The sequence below is a fragment of the Entelurus aequoreus genome, linkage group LG10, assembly GCF_033978785.1.
Source record: "Entelurus aequoreus isolate RoL-2023_Sb linkage group LG10, RoL_Eaeq_v1.1, whole genome shotgun sequence".
Lineage (NCBI taxonomy): Eukaryota > Metazoa > Chordata > Actinopteri > Syngnathiformes > Syngnathidae > Entelurus > Entelurus aequoreus.
Genome location: NC_084740.1, coordinates 65189204 through 65210640, shown reverse-complemented (window position 1 = coordinate 65210640; position 21437 = coordinate 65189204). Strand labels below are relative to the sequence as shown.

Sequence of the window (21437 nt, the reverse complement as noted above, 5' to 3'; positions counted from 1 at the left end):
TTACAATTATATTATTTTCAGCATAAAAGTGTCATTTGTGTTTAACGAACTTCAACAAACTGGTGTACGGACTGTTGGCATGATTTGCTCATTTTGCTGGATCATTGTTGAGGATTCAATTTAGAATCGATTCTCAATTCAGTGCTATTCTTGCAATATATTATTGGAATGTATAAGCGAGTAAGAGCGAAAAATGGCCTGAAAAAAAAAGACTTTTAAAAATCGATTCTTGAAAGTTTAGAATTTATCCAGAATAGTGATTCAGATGTGCGCACTGTAACACAGTAGCTAGCTCAAGCCTGGGTTATGCTCCCATGTTTACGTCGTCTTGCTCCTCCCACTACAAACCCTCCTGCGTAGCGTGACGTGCGCCTCCCCAAAAAATCGTACCTAACGTGTTGGTGATGAAACTTTTAAAGACTGTGATTGATCGGCTTGTACTACGTTATTTCCTGTGTGTGTATACGACATCTTCTCAGATTTTTTTGGATCGAAATTTGCAAGAAAAGTGACGGTGAATGCTTCCAGAGTCAATAACGCGCTCCCTCTTACACAATGCTGTCTAATAGCCTTCTCCGTCTCACATAAAACCATCTCCTCCGATTTCGGATCAACCTTTGCATTAAAAGTTTCTTACGAAGCCTTCTCCACCGATAAAAGTGACGGTGAATGCTTCCAGGTCCAATAATATTCTCCGTCTCACGCGACACCTTCCCCTCCAATTTCAGATCGTTTGATTCAATAACTCAGTCTCTCTCTCTCTCTCTCTCTCTCTCTCTCTCTCTCTCTCTCTCTCTCTCTCTCTCTCTCTCTCTCTCTCTCTCTCTTTCTCTCTTGCTCATTCTCTCTCTCTTGCTCACGACGCCTTCTCCTCCAATTTCGTATCAAAATTTCCGATAAAAGTGAAGGTGAATGCTTCCAGGTCCAATAACACTCAGTGTCACATGACGCTTTCTGCTCCAATTTTGGATCAACATTTTCGATAAAAGTGACAGTGGAATGCTTCCAGGTCCAAAAACAATTTGATTCACACGATGCTTTCTGCTCCGATTTTGAATAAACATGTCCGATAAAAGTGACGGTGAATGCTTCCAGGTCCAATAATAATCTCCGTCTCAAATGACACCTTCCCCTCCAATTTCAGCCTTGTCCTGCGATTTTGAATCAACATTTCCGATAAAAGTGAAGGTGAATGCTTCCAGGTCCAGTAACAGTCAATGTCACACGACACTTTCTGCTCCAGTTTCGAATCAACATTTCCGATAAAAGTAACGGTGAATGATTCCAAATCCAATAACATTTTCCGTCTCACACAACGCCTTCCACTCCAATTTCAGATCAACATGTGCGATAATGATTCCAAGTCCAATAACACTTTCCAGCTCACACGACCACTTCTCCTCTGATTTTGGATCAGCATTTGCGACAAAAGGGACGTTGAATGCTTCCCGGTCCAATAACACTCTAGTCTCACAAGGAGCCTTCCATTCCGATTTCAGATCAACATTTGCTACAAAAGTGACGTTGAATGCTTCCCGGTCCAATAACACTCTGTCTCACAGGGTGTCTTCTCCGATTTCAGATCAACATTTGCGATAAAAGTGCCCGTGAATGCTTCCGGATGCAACAACAAGCTTCGTCTCTCTGGAATTGTCATTGTTCACTCAAGACGAAGTAAGCTAACAAGCTAATCTACAGTCAACCAGCGTCTGATTTTATGCTGTTGGTATCGGCCGATCCGCAGAGTTGCAGTATCATGATGGGAAATGAATAGTAGTATTGGACATCCCTGATATTAACCAATGCAGAATGTGCAGCAGTGGAATAATACAATGAAGTATTTCAGGCCCTTAATACCTGCCTGGCCGCACTTTGGATACTCCTTTTTTTTAGAAAGTACTAGAATTCTAATGAGGTCTCAGATCCTGGTTCAGTAGGGGTCACTGGAGGGATCCCAGCAGGGAATGGTTCTAATTGGACCGTGGCGGACTTTAATGTCCTGGCTGCTGTTTTCACTTTGAAGACTGAACGCTCGGAGTGGTCACATGACCGACTCTTTTAAGGCCTTTCTTGTCTTTCTGTGTTTGCTTTCATGTCTTTCTGCCTTTTTTCTGCGTCACCTTTCTGGTTTTGAAAGTCCTTTGAGGCTTTTCCGCGTCCTCCTTCAGCGATGACTTTTGGTCTAGGCATCAACATGTTCCAGTTGAGGAGACCAAACCCTGAAGGAACGGTCCTAATGATAAACATCCGACTGCGGCTGCAGCCTCAAGGCGTGGCTGGATTTGTTACGTGGAAGCTTTGCGGTTGCGAGATAAAAAGTGCTGTGCGTCCATTTCCTGCAGTCGTTAAAAGGCTCTTGTTTGCAGACAAGAATGTGCTGCTGCAGCTCCAGACATGACGCACACATGTTGAGGGCACAGTGTGAACTTTGTGTGGCTAAACACTCACAGTTTGTGTTTGGTGACAGCTTGAACATTAATGCACTATGTGTATGTAGTTGTATTAATCAGTGGGATGGCATTTTTTTGGAATCAGTGGCATAGCAGTTTTCTCAGATGTCCTCCATTGTTGTAACTTCCGGTTTAAAGTTTGTTGGCTTGAATGTGAGCTGCTGTTCTCTTCAGGCTTGTTCAGACTAGAAGATGAAGACATGACAAAGATGCAAAGAAGCAGGCAAGGCGAGAAATGTCCAATGAGGTCCGCAGTGTGCAAAAACGGAGACCTCCAGTGGCACACACGATTATTAACTCTACAGAAGAATAGGCTTTTAGTGCCCCCTTTTGGCAAATGAGGGAAGTGACCAAAATGAGCTTTGAAAGCAAAATAAAGTAAGATTTCAAGTAAACAAAAAAACTAGAAAAAAAATTTTTTTTTTATATATATATATATATATATATATATATATATATATATATATATATATATATATATATATATATGTATATATATATATATATATATGTATATATATATATATATATATATATATATATATATATATATATATATGTATATATATATATATATATATATATATATATATATATATATGTGTATATATATATATATGTGTGTATATATGTGTATATACATATATATATGTGTGTATACATATATTAAATGTATATACACACCACACAATTTGATTCCATTCTTGGGGTAACAATTTGATTCAGAATCGATTCTTAATTCAAAATGAATACTTTTTAATAACATTGAACATATTCCTCCATAAAATAGATAAACAGCTCTGATACATTTCTATATTATTTAAAAGAAAACTGGCTTTGTCTAATTAAATTCTACCCAAACATTTAATAAAGTCAAATACAAATAAGGCAACAAGAGATGTATCCAACACTTCTAATTTCTAAAGTAAACCTGTATGGGTATGTACATCAACAATATGATTTGTCTGAGTGGCTGAACAAGACAGATTTAAGACACATATAGCCACAAGATACATACACTACCGTTCAAAAGTTTGGTGTCACATTGAAATGTCCTTATTTTTGAAGGAAAAGCACTGTACTTTTCAATGAAGATAACTTTAAACTAGTCTTAATTTTAAAGAAATACACTCTATACATTGCTAATGTGGTAAATGACTATTCTAGCTGCGAATATCTGGTTTTTGGTGCAATATCTACGTAGGTGTATAGAGGCCCATTTCCAGCAACTATCACTCCAGTGTTCTAATGGTACAATTTGTTTGCTCATTGGCTCAGAAGGCTAATTGATGATTAGAAAACCCTTGTGCAATCATGTTCACACATCTGAAAACAGTTTAGCTCGTTACAGAAGCTCCAAAACTGACCTTCCTTTGAGCAGATTGAGTTTCTGGAGCATCACATTTGTGGGGTCAATTAAACGTTTAAAATGGCCAGAAAAAGAAAACTTTCATCTGAAACTCGACAGTCTATTCTTGTTCTTAGAAATGAAGGCTATTCCACAAAATTGTTTGGGTGACCCCAAACTTTTGAACGGTAGTGTATGTATTGGCTATTACTCCAATATTGGTATGGTATCAAAACTGAAAAAGTTGTATCCAAACACCCCTTTTATAACAAATTAATAAACACAAATAGAGCTATCTCTTTATACAGTATATGCGAATGTGTAAGTCTTAAAGTGGGCCCCCTGAATTCTTAGGTTTCTCAATATGCCGCCCTCATTGCAAAACGTTTGGACAACCCGGGTTTAAAGTGATGAATACGAATGTTGTGGAATCAGGAGCCGTTTTACCATATATGGTTATGATGAATTGGTTTCACACATGTTCAACAAGTTCCATTACGAAACATCAGGCACGTGTCCGCATCTCTGAAAGGACAGACATTTGGTCTTCTGTCACACGAACACCAAACTGGAAGAACAAGAACACCAAGAATCTGCGTTGCTATTAAATGTTTAAATTCTGTCAACACAAGTGAGTGGCGAGATCATCGTGTCTTGCCTGCAGTCAAGCATGAGTGTGCACGAATGCGCTTCATTTTCAGATAAGATGAATTTCGACTTTTTTTTTTTTTTTTCCCCAACATCGAAGCATTTTTTTTTTACCCATGATAAGAAGTCCAAACAGCCCTGAAAGACAACGAGTGTCTTAAGCTGAGGGAGGTGATGGAGTGGACAATTACAGTATAGAGATGGCTACCGTTCACATTTGAACCAATACGGTACCTAGAAATCAATACTGGTTCTTAACGGTACCAATTTTCAGTACTTTTGTGTTGTTTGATAATAAAATTTTATTTTTTAATGTAGCATTTAAAAATGAGCTGAAAATGTTAACTGTTGTCCAGTTGTTTTATTATCAGTCCCATTTCCAGGACATTAGATGGCAGTACTGTATAGGCCAGGGGTAGGGAACCTATGGCTCTAGAGCCAGATGTGGCTCTTTTGATGACTGCATCTGGCTCTCAGATAAATTTTAGCTGACATTGCTTAACACGATAAGTAGTGAATAATTCCGCTGGTAATCACAGTGTTAAAAATAACGTTCAAATTATAAAACATTCTCATGCATTTTAATCCATCCATCCGTTTTCTATCGCACCTGTTCAAGAAGTCGAATTAATGGTATGAAGTATTTTATTTATTATTGGTTAGCTTTAGAATAACAATGTTATTAAAAAGAATAAGAGACTTATTATACTCTAAAAATGTTGGTCTTACTTAAAAATGCACGCATTTAGTTGTATTCAGTGTTAAAAGATATTATATGGCTCTCACGGAAATACATTTTGAAATATTTGGCTTTGATGGCTCTCTCTCAGCCAAGAAGGTTCCCGACGAAAAAAATAGCTTGTTTATGGCTAATCCAAATTAGCATCAAGCTAGCACATTTTGGAAGAGTGGAGCCTTACATTACATTCGAGTGTTTTTTACCAAGCAAACTTGCTTTTTTGGTGTTGAAAATCGCAACATTACTTTGGCTAAGCCTGTGAGATGGTGTTTAGTGTGCAACCCAATGTGACGAGTCTGAAACCGGACGTAACATCACATGCAACAAAGGTATTGTTGCGCCCGACCAGTCTTCCACTCAGGGAATAAAACACACTGGTCAATCCCAAGTTCTTTTGGATGACATATGTTGAGTAAGAAGGACCACCGAGACAGAATAGTACTTGGCCAAGTTTTACTAAAGCTTTAGGAGACCAGCCCTTACAGTGCGACAACAGCAGCAGCATGAAGCGGTCTAAAATCAAATGAAAAGAGTCAGTTTATTTAGTGCGAAAACAGGCCTTCCCGTCCAGAAAGAAATACAGCTTTTCACTGTACTGTACAATATACTCCCAGTAGACATTCCAGTGCCTTCAAGGGGTTCCGTTCTCAGAGGGTTGGGTCCTGCAGCTCTGTGGCTGGTAATTTGGATTTAGGACCCTACCGTCTGACATGTTTGAGCAGAGCTGGGTTGCTGATCAGCCTGCTTTAAACACTTTTCAAGCATTGGTGGATGTGTAGGTTTGTCACCTTTTCCCATCCACAAAGGATAGACAACAGAGGACAAAGAGACAGTTGGTTCCTACTTTCAGATTTTGACTGTGATGACAGAAGAACATAGACCCGGACTGATAGACAGAAACAGGTTCAGGCAGCACTCAAAAAAAACGTTCTTTTAATAAAGTCTGCGGTGGCAAGAGTTCAAAGAGCAAGCATGGAAAACAACAACGTGGAGGATAATTACACAGGAGGACAACGCTGTGACGTCAAAGACTAGCATGGAACTCCACAGTCACGGCAAAGACACGGTTCTGATGACAGACTGCTCGGCAAAACAACATTGTTAGTTCATGTTCATATTGACATCACATACCAATAATTGAATAACAGTTATTATACAATTGTATTTAGGTTGTTCTTGCTTGGTCACATTCCACAAACTAGCTGTGAAGTTCAGTCACATTTTTCTTTGACGACTTTTCAGCCCCCAGCTCTTTTTGCACATATTTGTGGGCATCTGTGCTGCTCTCACACAAGTTCAACAACACACTATTTCTAGCACTAATACTGTACACTACTTTTCGAACCAAACACCTAAAGAGGGAAGAATGCCACAAAACAAGAACTTTGTGTGTCACGCTCTAAGTTCAGCATTAACATCTTATTGTGTAGGCCCGAGATGTCCACTGTGAGGGTGGGGGGTCTTGTGGTCTTGTGGCCTGCATTAGAACTTTACATGCCCCAAAAGTGGCCCCGGACCCCAAAATGTAATCTTCCCCCAACGTGTCGAAATGCATAAGCACATGGTGTCAGGTGATGCTCCTGGTAAATTCCTGGTGACAGGAAAGTTCATGTTTTAGACATCTCACTTTCGTCAGTCATCTTCCATTTTTCTAGTTTGGTCCACCATCCAGCTATGGTTTTTTTGAGGGTGATGTCAATAATTGTCTGCTGATGACTACGTCACTGATATGTCGGTGGAATGTTTGGTGAATGTGAAACTAGTTTGGGAACTTCAAGTACACCAAGCGTGCGTCAGAAGCGCTTATAGGCAGCTTGTCAGGAGAGACTTTATCCTTACTGAGGAGCCCGCTGAAGGTCTGTCAGCATCTCCGCACTGCTTCTGCTTGTAAGTTCGCGACCACTTGTGCCTCCCGTTTTATCTTTCTTCACTATGGACACAGCATGGACGTTACGTTGTCATTGGTGTCTATTATGTGTTTGTGGGGGGGTCGGGAAAGCTACATTTTTTGACGATGAGCAGAATTTTATACGTATGTTTTTTTTTTCTCAGGAAACGCTAACGTGTGACCGTATAGTGAATTTTTCATATTGATATAAAGTATTATTAACACATTAGGCCTAAAACGACCCAAAAGCATAATATTTGAATTGAGTGAAATTTAGCTTGTTGTTTTTTTTAGCGTAAAATGGGCATTGAACTTGTAATGCAAATATAAAATGTACAATTAAAAATGTACAAATTCCGTAAACAGCAACATTATTGATGTCTAAGAAATCCCAATTGTGTAAACTAGATGAAAAAAATATATATTGTCGACTAATTATGTGCAATTTGGATACATGTGTGCCACATCGAATGCATAAGTTTAGTGCCACACTGAACTGAAAAACACAGTTAAATGGTTTTTAAACAAAACGGAAAATTATGAGATTTTGGATCTATCATAAATGCTTGGTAGAGGTATGCACTCTCTCTTTGATCCATCCATCCATCCATTTTCTACCGCATGTCCCGTTCGGGGTCGCGGGGCTGCTGGAGCCTATCTCAGCTACAATCGTGCGGAAGGCGGGGTACACCCTGGACAATTCGCCACCTCATCGCAGGGCCAACACAGATAGACAGACAACATTCACACTCACATTCATGCGTTTTAGTTTTTTTTTTAGATCTGTTTATTTTTTGTATTTTGTTTTCATACAGCAATTTCATTACTTTGAGTGATTTGATTAATTCTTGGATACCTAAAACGTTGCTTTTAATTTATTTCAATTGAATTAAAATGTTATTTTAATTTAAATGTAAATTTTTTTTATCTCTCGAAGAGATAGGGTGAGAAGCTCTGCCATACGGGGGGAGCTCAAAGTAAAGCCGCTGCTCCTCCACATCGAGAGGAGCCAGTTGAGGTGGTTCGGGCATCTGATCAGGATGCCACCCGAACGCCTCCCTAGGGAGGTGTTTAGGGCAGGTCCGACCGGTAGGAGGCCACGGGGAAGACCCAGGACACGTTGGGAAGACTATGTCTCCCGGCTGGCCTGGGAACGCCTCGGGATCCCCGGGAAGAGCTGGACGAAGTGGCTGGGGAGAGGGAAGTCTGGGTTTCCCTGCTTAGGGTGCTGCCCCCGTGACCCGACCTCGGATAAGCGGAAGAAGATGGATGGATTGATGGATGTTAATTTTTAAAGAATGTTGTTGTAATTAGGGCAGCGTCAACTCATGCGATTAATCATGCGTAAATGCAGATTAATCACACAACTTTTATTGACCAAACAGCAAAAAAAGGACATTTAAAAAGTATTCAGGTCTGACATTCTGACTGTAAAATCGCATTTGTGTGAAAACATCGGGGTCTTTTTTTTTTTAAAGAGAGAATTTGTTTAATGCAAGCATCTGATTTATTTGCGATTAATCGCTATTGATCAAAATTCAAAAATGTGATTAAACTTATCTAGACATGTAATCGTTTGACAGCGCTAGTTTTCATGTTAGACTCACAGACTTGATCAACTTGACCTTGACAAGCCGTGCATTTCACATTCCTGCCGTAAACCGACCCGCACAAATACGATCCACTCATCTAATGAATTTGATGAATACGTTGTTCAGGAAAAACACTTCTGAGTCGTCTTAGATTTTAACAAATTCTATAACCGGGCTTGATTTACCACTTAGTTATTGTTGTTTTACTATAAAGTCAATTGGGACAAAACAGTAAGGTACGATTTACATCTACTTGAGGAATGTCCAGGAAGTAGGGCTGTCAACAAATATACGTATTTTCAATTCTTAATCGATTTAAAAAAAAATCAAATATTTGTTTTTAAATCTTCCCTGTCCAGCCACTTAGACAAATCATATTGTTGATGTAGATGATCTATATCTGCTGTACAGATTGACTTTAGAAAAGAGAAGTGTTGGATACTTCCCTTGTTGCCTTATTTGTATTTGACTTTATTCAATGTTTGGGTAAAATTTTGCTAAACAAAACCAGTTTTCTTTAAAGTAGTACAGAAATGTATCAGAGCTGTTTATCTATTTTATGGAGGAATGTAGTTAATCATAGAACTGGCACCCAATGTTATCACAAAAGTTGAATTGAATTGAGAATCGATTCTGAATCGAATTCTGAATCAACAATTGGAAGCAGTACAGATTGCCCATTTGTGTCAATGGAGACACATTTTATTGTACTTTGACCTCATTGGTGTGACTGTTAGAGGAGGTTCCTGGTACATTGTGTCCAGAAAAATAAACTCCAGTAGAGCCTTGAAGGTACAATCTGACAACTCCAGAGTACACATGTTGGTATGGAATGAACTCTATTAGGCAGACGAATCTCATCATGCTGGTATGGATTTGATACTGAGACTACCGTTGGTGTGTATATTATCGATATTTGGATCGATCGGCTCACCCCAATGAGAACCCTTGGGCCTGTTCTGGGTTCTTTCCAAAAAGACATGCCGTCCCATGATAAAACAATGTATTTTAAGAATGGAGGAACTTGTCCTTCAGGTCTGGTTTCATGGAAGTGGTGGTGGAGTAGAAGCTCGCAGAAGACTTTAGATGTCTCCTGAGTGTCTTTCCAGCTCAGTGACATTCCACCAAATCAATTTGAAGACGTTCACATTCTTCTTTGACTCGTGTCAGCCTGGAGCGCGTTCTTCTATTTAATTACTGCTGTCTTCTTCTTTTATTGGAATCCATGTCGACTGTGAGACAATTCAAAGTTTGTTGCTAAGGACAACACAGTTGAGCCCATAAAAGACTTCCGGTGGTCCACAACGTGTCTTGAAGTACTTGTCCGTCCCTTTGTCAGAGTCCACCATGAAGAGAGTCAACCTGAGGTCCCTTAAAGGCTTTGTCTTGATGTTAGACATGTCACCTCCACCTGTGGCGGTCTGCTCCTTGCCTGTTCTCGCGTCGTCATAGCAAATATTCACGATATTTGAATTCTGCAGGTAAATGTCAAGCATGCCTGGAATATGGACAGGTGAAACCCGTTCAGCATCATGAGTTTACGTCAATGAGAGAAATGCTGCCGGGCCAACGTGAGCCGCAACCCAACCTTCTAGAAAGCGTTAAAAAAGTCTCTAGGCGAATAGACTGCAGCTGTGTCACGGATAAAATACTTCCAGTGGTACACTTCAATAAGTGTGTACTTAAATCTTAATGCAATTAGTGTGTACTTAAATCTTAATTCAATAAGTGTGTACTTAAATCTTATTCAATAGGTGTGTACTTAGACCCTGCTTCAATAAGTATGTAATTAGATTTTAATTCAATAAGTGTGTACTTAGATCCTGCTTCAGTAAGTGTGTACTTAGATATTAATTCAATAAGTGTGTACTTAGATCTTAATTCAATAAGTTTGTACTTAATCTTAATTCAATAAGTGTGTATTTAGATCTTAATCCAGTAAGTGTGTAATTAGATCCTGCTTCAATAAGTGTGTACTTAAATCTTAATTCAATGTATTGCTGTCATCAATCTATTGATGATGTCGCACACTTACTGGAAATTATGATTCTTCTTTGTGTTATTGTTCTTTATTTTCTCTGTTTAATTCAGATTTGTCTTCTTTTATTTTCTCTTCTTTGATTTTCTTCCTCTTTTTCTTTTTCATTTCCTTCTTCTTTGTCTTTTTCTAACATTTACTCGTCTTCCTCGTTATTCTTCTTTTTCCTTTTTCTTGGTCTCCTTCTCATTTGTGTTTGTCTTCGTTTTCGTCTTGTTCTTGGTACCCTCTTCGTCTTTGGCTTCTTCTTTCTTGGTTTTCTTTTTCTTCTTCGTTTTCTTCTTCCTCTAAGTTTTTTTTCCCCTCTTCTTTGTTACCTTTATTCTTTATTTTTCATCTTTGTCTTCTTTATCTTTTTCTTTACCATAGTCTTTTTTCGTCCTTCTCTTCATTTGTCTTTGACATTTTTGCCACTGTTTTCTTTTTCTGGGTCCCTTCTTCTCCGTCTTCTTTAGTTTCTTTTTTGTCGTTTACTTCTTTGTCATTTTCTTCTTCATCGCTTTCTTTTTCCTCTTTTATTTTTATTCCTTTTTTTCCCTTTTTCTTAGTTCAGTTCTTTGTTTTCTTCTTCTTCTTTGTTTCCTTTGCGTTAGTCTTTACTTTTTTACATCTTCTTTGTCGTCATGTTTTTTTCTTCGTCTTCTTTTAATTCCTTGTCTTTTTTGTTCTTTTATTTCTTCTTTTTATTCCTCTTTGTCATCAAATTATTTTTCTTCGGTCCCTTTTCCTTTTTATCCTTTGTCATCACCGTCTTCGTATTTGTCTGTTTTTTTTCTTTCTTTTTTTTATTGTCAACCATAGAGAAAACAAGTGTACAATACTGTAAATAAGGCAAGCACATATACAATGTAATAAGACAATCAAATAACAAACAAACAGTGGTGCACAAACAAAAGTAAGTAAAAAAAAAACAAGTAAACAAGAGCTAATGCAGGGGATTAACATTGATGTTGATATATTCTAATTGCCTTTAGTTTATGTGCTGATTGTATACTGTAATAATGTGTATTTAGTGACCATTTAGTTTTGTGTATGTTGTGTTTGGAACAGAAAGAAAGGTGTGGATTGTTGTTAAAAAAAAATGTCTTCTTGTCTTTGGTCTCCATCTTCTTCGTTTCCTTCTTCTTCATCTTCGTCTATGTCTTAAACTTGTGATCCGCAACTCAAACGTGTGCCATGTGTCCTGCAGCTCTCTGTCCTCTGATCGGTCTCCTCCCGCAATGTTCCGCCTCCTGGTCGTCATGGCCGCACTCAGCCAGCTGCCAGGTAAAACACCTGTCACTTCCTCAATGTTCTTGCTGCTGCTAACGGCTAATGCTAACGGTGTGCAGGTTCAGCAGCTGAGGTGCACAACATCAGCATGTGTCCCCTCCAGTTCTACGGAGAGAGTCAGGACACGCTATACGTGAGTGGGACCACATTTCGGGCCTGATTTACTAAAGGTTTGCGTGTACTAAAACAGGTGCAAACCTGAAAGCACACGCAAAGCTGATTTACTAAACTTGTGAACAGAGGATTGTGTCGCTCTAGTGAACGGAACAAGGAGCGCAATCCATTTAGCGTGTCGGTCTTCATGAATATGCAGAATATATGCTGATCGTCATAATCCCACAACACTAGGAGGAGGAGATGCAAATAGAATCCTTCAGCAACATCATTTTATAGTTGCTCGATGTTTTACGGAGCTGATTTTAACAAATTCAACTGCTACATTTTGGTGTCTGCTGGCTTTTTTTAAATTTTATAATTTTATCGCCATTTGTTTTTTCATTTAGGAATAAGATTATTATAACTGTTCTCCTATATGAAAACACATCTTTCAATAAGCATTTTCTTGTGTTTGGATCATTCCAAACGGTGCTGTGATGGTCCACCGCCTTCTGTATTACAGAAACGGCGGTACAGATTGTAGATGTGTGCTATATGTTCAACACAGATTGGAAAGCAAAATAACATAAATGTAAAGGGAACTGAGTGTTTCCATGGTCACAGCCAGTAGTACTGTACATTTTGGACTATAAGACGCACTTAAAATCCCTTTATTTTCTCAAAAATCGACAGTGCGCCTTATAACCCGGTGCGCCTAATGTACGTATTCATTCTGGTTGTGCTTACCGACCTTGAAGCAATTTTATTTGGTACATAGTGTAATGGTAAGTGTGACCAGTAGGTGGCAGTCACACATAAGAGATACGTGTGGACTGCAAGTGGATGTCTGTTCAATAAATGACGCTAGCGAGTACACGTAAGCAAGCAACACCAAAACTTTAAATGTTCCATTGAGAATATAGAGCATTACACATGGCGCTCAAATATCTAACAAAATGTTTTAGTACGACTTTGGTAAGCTATGAGCTGCACAGCTTGATTGTCGGAACATTCATGTTTAAGTACCTCGGAGTCTTGTTCACGAGTGAGGGAAGAGTAGACCATGACATCGACAGGCGGATCGGTGTGGCTTCTTCATTAATGCGGACCTATCGATTTGTTATGGTGAAGAAGGAGCTTAGCCAGAAGGCAAAGCTCTCAATTTACCGGTCGATCTACGTTCCCATCCTCACCTACGGTCATGAGCTTTGGGTTATGACCGAAAGGACAAGATCACGGGTACAAGCGGCTAAAATGAGTTTCCTCCGCCGGGTGGCGGGGCTCTCCCTTAGAGATAGGGTGAGAAGCTCTGCCATCCGGGAGGAACTCAAAGTAAAGCCACTGCTCCTCCACACCGAGAGGAGCCTGATGAGGTGGTTCGGGCATCTGGTCAGGATGGCACCTGGATGCCTCCCTGGGGAGGTGTTTAGGGCACGTCCGACCGGTAGGTGGCTACGGGAAGACACGTTGGGAAGACTATGTCTCCCGGCTGGTCCAGGAATGCCTCGGGATCCCCCGGCAGGAGCTGGACGAAGTGGCTGGGGAGAGGGAAGTCTGGGCTTCCCTGCATAGGCTGCTGCCCCCGCGACCCAACCTTGGGTAAGCGGAAGAAGATGGATAAATGGAATTTGCAGCACCCATCGGAAGCTGTAAGCCAGGGGAACCGCTCATAGTTGGTTGATTGGATCGAAAGTGGCGGACGAACCCTTTCACCGGCTGGGGCAGGTTAGCTAGCGTCGGGGTCGGCCCACGTCCTGAGATCGAGCTTCTCTTGCAATGTCCTTCTTGAAAATGGCCTTGCAAGTATATATCCACATTCTAATCAACGTTTCCTCTCCTTCGGCCATCGTGAGTTAAAAAAAGGGAGTCGATAACCGATTTCTCCGCTAGCCAAGTTTGGATCCAATGTGACTCGGTTGATTTGTGCAGAACTTCCCTCAATGTGATTGGATACTCACTTGTGACTCACAAGTGGGTATCCAATCACAGAATGCGTCAATGTCACGTTCAACGGTTCCACATGTGGCAACCTAGGGAGGTCCGCTGTCAACAACTCGTGGTCTGATTGGCTATCGCAACTGTCTATCAACTGTATGCGCCCCGTTAATCTACACTGAACAGACCGCCGCATTGTTGATTCAGAAGGCCTCCGGCAGATTTCACTTAGCGCTGGCAGCAAGCTAACTGAATTCTGATTGGATAAAAGCTCTGACGTACAAACCGCAACACTGGAGCCTAATATGACAAAGTAAAATTAACTTTTATCAATTTATGATCATGATTAGGCCAGCACAGAAGGCCTTGCTGGCCCTGACGTCCCACCTCTGACTGGATGACATTAGACGGCGTAACTAATGAAGAGTCCTTTCGCCAACAGACGAACATCAGCAATGGCGTGATCGACCTTTGTTTCGACGGCAGCATGGGAGACAAATGCATCAGCGTCGTCAACGACACGACGACATCGCTGACCGTGGAAGTCAACCTACAAGTGGCCAACGCCGGCTCAGCGTTTCACCAAGCCAAGCCAGAACTCGTGGGAACGTCGTCTTGCCAAATAGTGATCTTCCTCGTGGACGTCAATGGCGAGACAACCGTGAGTGGCGCTCGCCTCCGTCGTCACCGCTAACATGTCGGAAAGCCGCCGTTTCTCACCAACGTTTGTCCGCAGATGAATGTCACCCTCCGCACCTTTGGCGCACAAGCGGTGGCTCGCTTTGACAGCGCCGGACGCATTTTGGTGAGTGCGCAAGGTTGACGCTCTGTGTGTGCTTGTGTGCGTGACGCAATATTTGCTTCTTCACAGTTCGCCACTGCTCACGTTAACGGCAAGGTTTTGAATGAATGGATGTCCTCCGATCCTGAAGTCTTTGTCAGTTTGAGCGGCTGTACGCATGAAGGTGAGCGGGACCAAAGGGTGATTTCGTCAAGATCGTAGTGATCACTGTCTGGATTCGCCCGTCAGTTGTCGTGGCAACAATGGAGGCCATCTTTCTTTTCATTGTACATTCACAGCACTATACTGGCTAATAATAGCACAACTTTCACAGTAAGATTTACAGCAGGGGTGTCAAACGTACAGCCCGCGGGATGAGTTTGCTAAGTGTAAAAATGAGCCGAAATTTTTGAATGAAAGGAACTGCTGTTCCAAATGTGTCCACTAGATGTCGCAATAGCAATTATTTGTAAGTTTGTAGATTATGCTGCATATGTAAAAAAAATAAACCACATGATGCCAAAAGGGACAAGCGGTAGGAAATGGATGAATGGATGGATGGATGATGTTAGTGCACCAGTTGAGGAAAATGAGCAAACTACATAAATAACATCCTGTAATTTGATTTGGATATTGTTTTTTTATCTTGATAGATTGAAAATGAATATGATTGCTTCATAATTTATTTAGAAAGTATGAATAACAACAAATAAAGACAGAATACTATTAACTGCAACATGGAAGTGTAAAAAAAAAAACAATAACATTATGATTTGTACATTTTCAGAATGTGCTCGTTCTATTTTTAAACAAAGAAAAACATCTGAAGTTGTCTTTATTTTTAAGTTATCGTGCCGTGATTTTACCAGTCCGACCCACTTGGGAGTAGACTTTTCTCCATGTGGCCCCCCATCTAAAATGAGTTTGACACCGCTAATTTACAGTAATTCACTGTAAAATATCTTGACAGCAATTTACTGTAACGGCAGAGCAGTTAAGTCACAATGGATTGCTGTAATTTATTGCTAATTACTCTGTGAAACAGCGGCCCTGCGATGAGGTGGCGTCTTGTCCAGGGTGTACCCCGCCTTTCGCCCGATTGTAGCTGAGATAGGCTCCAGCGCCCCCCGCGATCCCGAAGGGAATAAGCGGTAGAAAATGGATGGGATGGATGGATGTGTAACAGCATACCACCACCTACTCGACAACAGTGTGCAACATAGTCTATGGAAAACAGGGGTTCTTAATCTGTTTGATTTCGGGACCCAACTTTTCCACTACAGAGGGGCCCGGGACCACTCGAATATTAACACTCAATTAGTAATTTAGTCTTGATGTTAATGGTATTCACTAATTATATTTGACCTACTTACAGTTTAACAGGACAAACTGTGTCAAATAATGTGAAAGTATTATAATCACAAAGATTATTATCATGACTTTGGTGAGGCCGATTACAAAATTAATGCAAATCAAATACCGTATTTTCCAGACCATAGGGCACACCGGATTATAAGGCGCAGTGCCGATAAATGGTCGATTTTTTATCTTTTTTCATATATAAGGCGCACTGGTTTATAGGGCGCATTAAAGGAGTCATATTACTATTTTTAAATGTAAAACACTTCCTTGTGGTCTACATAACATGTAATGGTCGTTCTTTGCTCAAAATGTTGCATAGATTATATTTTACAGATCATCTTCAAGCCGCTTTCTGACAGTCGCTTCCGGATGCGCCGTTTTGTGGGCGGTCTTATTTATGTGGCTCACCTTCGACAGCGTCTTCTCCCTGTCATCTTTGTTGTAGCGGTGTAGTGTGCAAGGACGGGAGTGGAAGAAGTGTCAAAAGATGGAGCTAACTGTTTTAATGACATTCTGACTTTACTTAAATCAATAACGGAGCAGCATCTCCTCATCCGGAAACAACGTCACCGGAAATGTGTCCCGTGTAAAACCGTCTGACTAGAACTCTCTAATAAATAAAGTTCCTTGGCTGAATAATGTAAACTCACTACACCGGTATGTTTTAGCGCTTTTATGGCGAGTTTACTGACAGATATAAGTAAGAACTTTACACTACTTTATATTAGAAATGGCAACAGCGGAGGATGAATGTCTCATAACAAGAAGATAGAGAAAAAGTGTCAGCACGAACTCCAAAAGCGGACGCGCGCAATTTATTAGGATTTATGCAGATCTCAAATACAGATCAGCAGGTACCAGAAGGTAAGAAAAGTTGCTTTTGCATAATATTGCGAAACAAAACGCCAAAAAATATGTCTTACCATATACACACACCATAATAATACTCCTATGTTGAAGCACATCAAGCGGTGCGGCTTCATAGTTTACCAAAGTCGTACTAAAACATTTTGATAGATTTTGGAGAACGGTGTGTAATGTTCTATATTTTCAAGGGAACATATACAATTTTGGTGTTGTTAACTTGAGTCATATTGCCATCATAGTGCAGCCTACACTTATCTCTTATGTTTGACAGCCATCTACTGGTCACACTTATCATTACACTATGTACCAACTAAAATAGCTTCGACTTAAGTAAGCTCAACCAAACTTATTCCTTACATTAGGCGCACCGGGTTATAAGGCGCACTGTCGAGTTTTGAGGAAAAAAAAGGATTTTAAGTGCGCCTTATAGTCCGTAAAATGCGGTATACTGCAACAATTCTACCTAAATTAATAATAAATAATAATAATGAATGTTTCCTAAATAAACTGTGAAAAATTTTTAAATGCTAATGAAAATACAGCTTCTCCACTTGAGTCACAAGTTTTGCGCTTAAAGTCGCACTATTATTTCTTACCTGGAGCAACCTGCTGTTGTGTATTTGGGATCTGCATAAGTCTCGAAAATGTGAAGTCAAACCATGGAGACATAACACTACCTTAAAGGGGAACTGCTCTTTTTTATTGGAATTTTACCTATCGCTCACAATCATCATGAAAGATAAGACGACGGAAATAAATGCGATCAAAAGTTCGCTTACAATGGAGCCTATGAGTGTCGCTCTATTCTGCCTGTAAAGCCCTTAAAAAAGCATCTAAACACCTCCATTAAAGATTCTATATGCATGATCTAAGTATATATGTAATGTAGTAACATTCATAACAACATTTAATATTTACGTATTTTGATCATTTTGAGCATATGCACTGCATCAATTTAGAAAACGCATCACAGCGTTCGCCCCCCCCCCCCCCCCCCCCCCCAACATCACTGATTATTACTCACTGCAGACTTCATGAGAGCCAACAAACATAATAAAACATCAATTACTGTACAATGTTTGCTGTCATCAGGATGCCGAGTGCTAGGATGTTCATGTATTCCCTTTTAGATTAAAAATTACTCATAATCTTCCGTCTTTTCGTGTTGCTCTCGCCATTTTTGGGTCTAAATTGGCTGTCAAAGTCTACCAACTTATACATCCTCAGCCTTCTACTATCCAGGTGAGAGGCATGATTTATGTTCTATAATAAAGTTTGACGGGCAAGGAAATGAGCAAGCAGCTGATCAGTCGATCATGTCAACATTGGCACACAAGCTCGTGATCACGTTATAGTTTGTCTGCCTTTGTGCTTATAATAACAATATAATTCATACTTTGTTAATGTTCAAGTCACCAAATATAAATGGAGTATTGTTGGCGCTATTTACATGATTATTTATTGGCTTTTTATGGGCGGAATAGAGGACCTCCCATTGGCTCTTCTGTAAGCAAACTTTTCTTTATTCAGAGTTAGAATGCATTTTATAAAATCCATCTGTCGTCATATCTTTCATGAAGATTGTGAACAATAGGCAATATTCCATCAAAAAAGCGCAGTTCGCCTTTAAGAGACAAATCAGTTTGAATTTTGAGTATTTTGTTGTGGTATGATTACAGTATTTTACTGTGAACGGTTAATTCTGTGAAATTGTATTTTTCACTGTTAAAAAAAACTTCTGTCAAATTCTGTGAAACCCTGGTCATTTTTTTACGGCCTACCACTGGTCTTGGTTTTTGCAGGAACTGCGTACGCATCTAACACAACAACCTGTGACGGCGACACCTTGGTCACATGCAGCATTGACGCCACCCTGATGGTCTCTTATAACAATGAAAGGTATTGACGTGTAAACAACCACTTTCTTTGTGGTCATTTCTACTTCTTTACGCTAATGATGATGAATGTCACCCGTCCTCCGTCCCCTTCCTTTGACAGCTGCATAAAAGACGCAATATGCACAGTGACAGCCTCCACCATCATCGATCACCATGGCGACACCGCCTTGGTGGAGGACCACTGCGCTTACACCTTGTTTTCAGACACAGGCTTCCAGGTGTCGGGCCTTTTTAGGGAACGCCGCCGCAAAGATGTGATGTTTTTGGACGCCGTCGTCATCCACCTGGATGGTCCGGATGTTGCCATCTACCTGGGGCAAAGCAGGAAGGTTAAGGTGAGCTTCCGACTTCGCCGCAATGAAGTTCTGCTAAAACATGGAGCATTTCTTCACTGGGATAACTTAACCCTCTGAAGCCTGAACCACTAATTCATTGACAGAAAATTCCAATTATTTGAAAATGGATCTTTTATGTGTCCTTCTGAGCGGAACAAAATTTAATTTCCGTGTATGATTTTCAATATGTATCATATTTGACACAGCCGGTCACAAAATATTATTTTTGTGTTATTTGTATGACAAGCCCAAACATAATGCAATACACAGAAATATCTATCATGTTATTTCTAAACATAAAATTAACATTTGTCGTCATCATCTTCACCCAGCTGCTCCAGATCGCTTGAATTCACATTCTTTATCATTTTCAAAGCATCATCAATGTTCTCATTATTTGCCATCTAAAAAAAAAAGCATACAAAAAATCAAAACCATTGTGTTTTTTAATGTGATTTATTTGTTTTCTCTCATAAATATCAGAAAGCTTTAATTTATTATCGCAACACACAAATCCAGCAAATTGGATATGTATATTTTACCTCTAAACATACCATATTGCAGGGTTGTCCAAACTTTTGGTCGAGGGCCAAATATAGGTATATCAATTATATAATATATGTTATTTAATATATATATATATGTATATGTATATATATGTGTGTATATATCTATATATATATATATATATATATATATATATATATATATATATATATATATATATATAAATATGTGTGTATATATCTATATATATATATATATATATATATATATATATATATATATATATATATATATATGTATATATATATATATATATATATATATATATGTATATATATGTGTGTATATATCTATATATGTATATGTATGTATATGTATATATGTGTGTGTATACATCTATATATATATATGTGTGTGTATATCTATATATGTATATATGTGTGTATATATATATATATGTGTGTATGTATCTATATATATATATATATATATGTATATATATGTGTGTATATATCTATATATATATGTATATGTATATATATATATATATACCTATATGTGTATATATATATGTATATATGTGTGTGTATATATATATGTATATATATATATATATGTATATATGTGTGTGTATATATATATATGTATATATGTGTGTATATATATATGTGTATATATATATGTATATATGTGTATGTATATATATATGTATATATGTGTATGTATATATGTGTATATATATATATAATGTGTGTATATATATATATATATATATATATATATATATATATATATATATATATATATATACATATGTACATGTATGTATATATATACATATGTACATGTATGTATGTATGTATATATATATATATATATATATATATATATATATATACATATGTACATGTATGTATATATATACATATGTACATGTATATATATATATATATATATATATATATATATATATATATATATATATATATATATATATATATATATATATATATATATATATATATATAAAAATATATATATAAAAATATTTTTTTGTATTTTTTGGGGGGACCATGACTAGCGAAAGTTGTTTGCAGTGGGTCATACACGTAAAGGCTGCACAAATGTCCATTCAGAGTATAATTAAAGGTCATTGATCTGTATTACCAACGTTGTCCACTAGATGGTGACATAATAACAGCATCAAAATTGTCAAGCTGTCAAAATGAATGCCATCTCCCTGTGGGTGAGTTTCTTTTTTAAACTCATGACATCTCACGGGCCAAATTTAAGACGTCGGCGGGCCGTAGTCTGGATATCCCTGCCATATCGTGTAATGTAAACATTATATTTTTTTATTAGAAAAAATCTAAAGACTGTATGTTGCTCGATTATTTTATGAAGCATGAAATGCCAATTGACTAAATTTGAGGTCCATTACCTGATAAAGCTGCTGTTTTTCCAAATTTAATACACACGTTTTCAACACAGTTTGACTATAAAAATATATTATGATTAAGTAAGTAATTTCACAACTGATTAACTGTTGGGAAAAAAATTCACTAAACTGATTATGTAGAGTGCTCAAAGTCTTATGTATCACTTATAAGTTTGCCGGTATTTAAAGGTGGGATGATGGTTATTTAAATTTGGAATAATAAAGATGATATTGTGGGGAAGA

The 21437-nt window shown here is 38.6% G+C and overlaps 1 protein-coding gene across 9 annotated transcripts in view; it reads left to right on the top strand.

The window, feature by feature from the left end:
- Positions 1 to 21437, top strand: part of LOC133658908 (alpha-tectorin-like) — a 60853-nt gene that overhangs the window by 18613 nt on the left and 20803 nt on the right. For 5 of the 9 annotated variants that reach the window (XM_062061412.1, XM_062061413.1, XM_062061415.1 and 2 more), the window contains 7 exons: positions 11893 to 11969; positions 12035 to 12108; positions 14449 to 14667; positions 14743 to 14811; positions 14878 to 14971; positions 18819 to 18915; positions 19015 to 19249. In XM_062061412.1, the coding sequence (XP_061917396.1) occupies positions 11893 to 11969; positions 12035 to 12108; positions 14449 to 14667; positions 14743 to 14811; positions 14878 to 14971; positions 18819 to 18915; positions 19015 to 19249 (865 nt within the window). Of the gene's footprint in view, positions 1 to 1582; positions 1675 to 11892; positions 11970 to 12034; positions 12109 to 14448; positions 14668 to 14742; positions 14812 to 14877; positions 14972 to 18818; positions 18916 to 19014; positions 19250 to 21437 lie in introns of all 9 variants that reach the window. The other 4 variants (XM_062061411.1, XM_062061409.1, XM_062061417.1 and 1 more) reach the window with 2 other exon arrangements.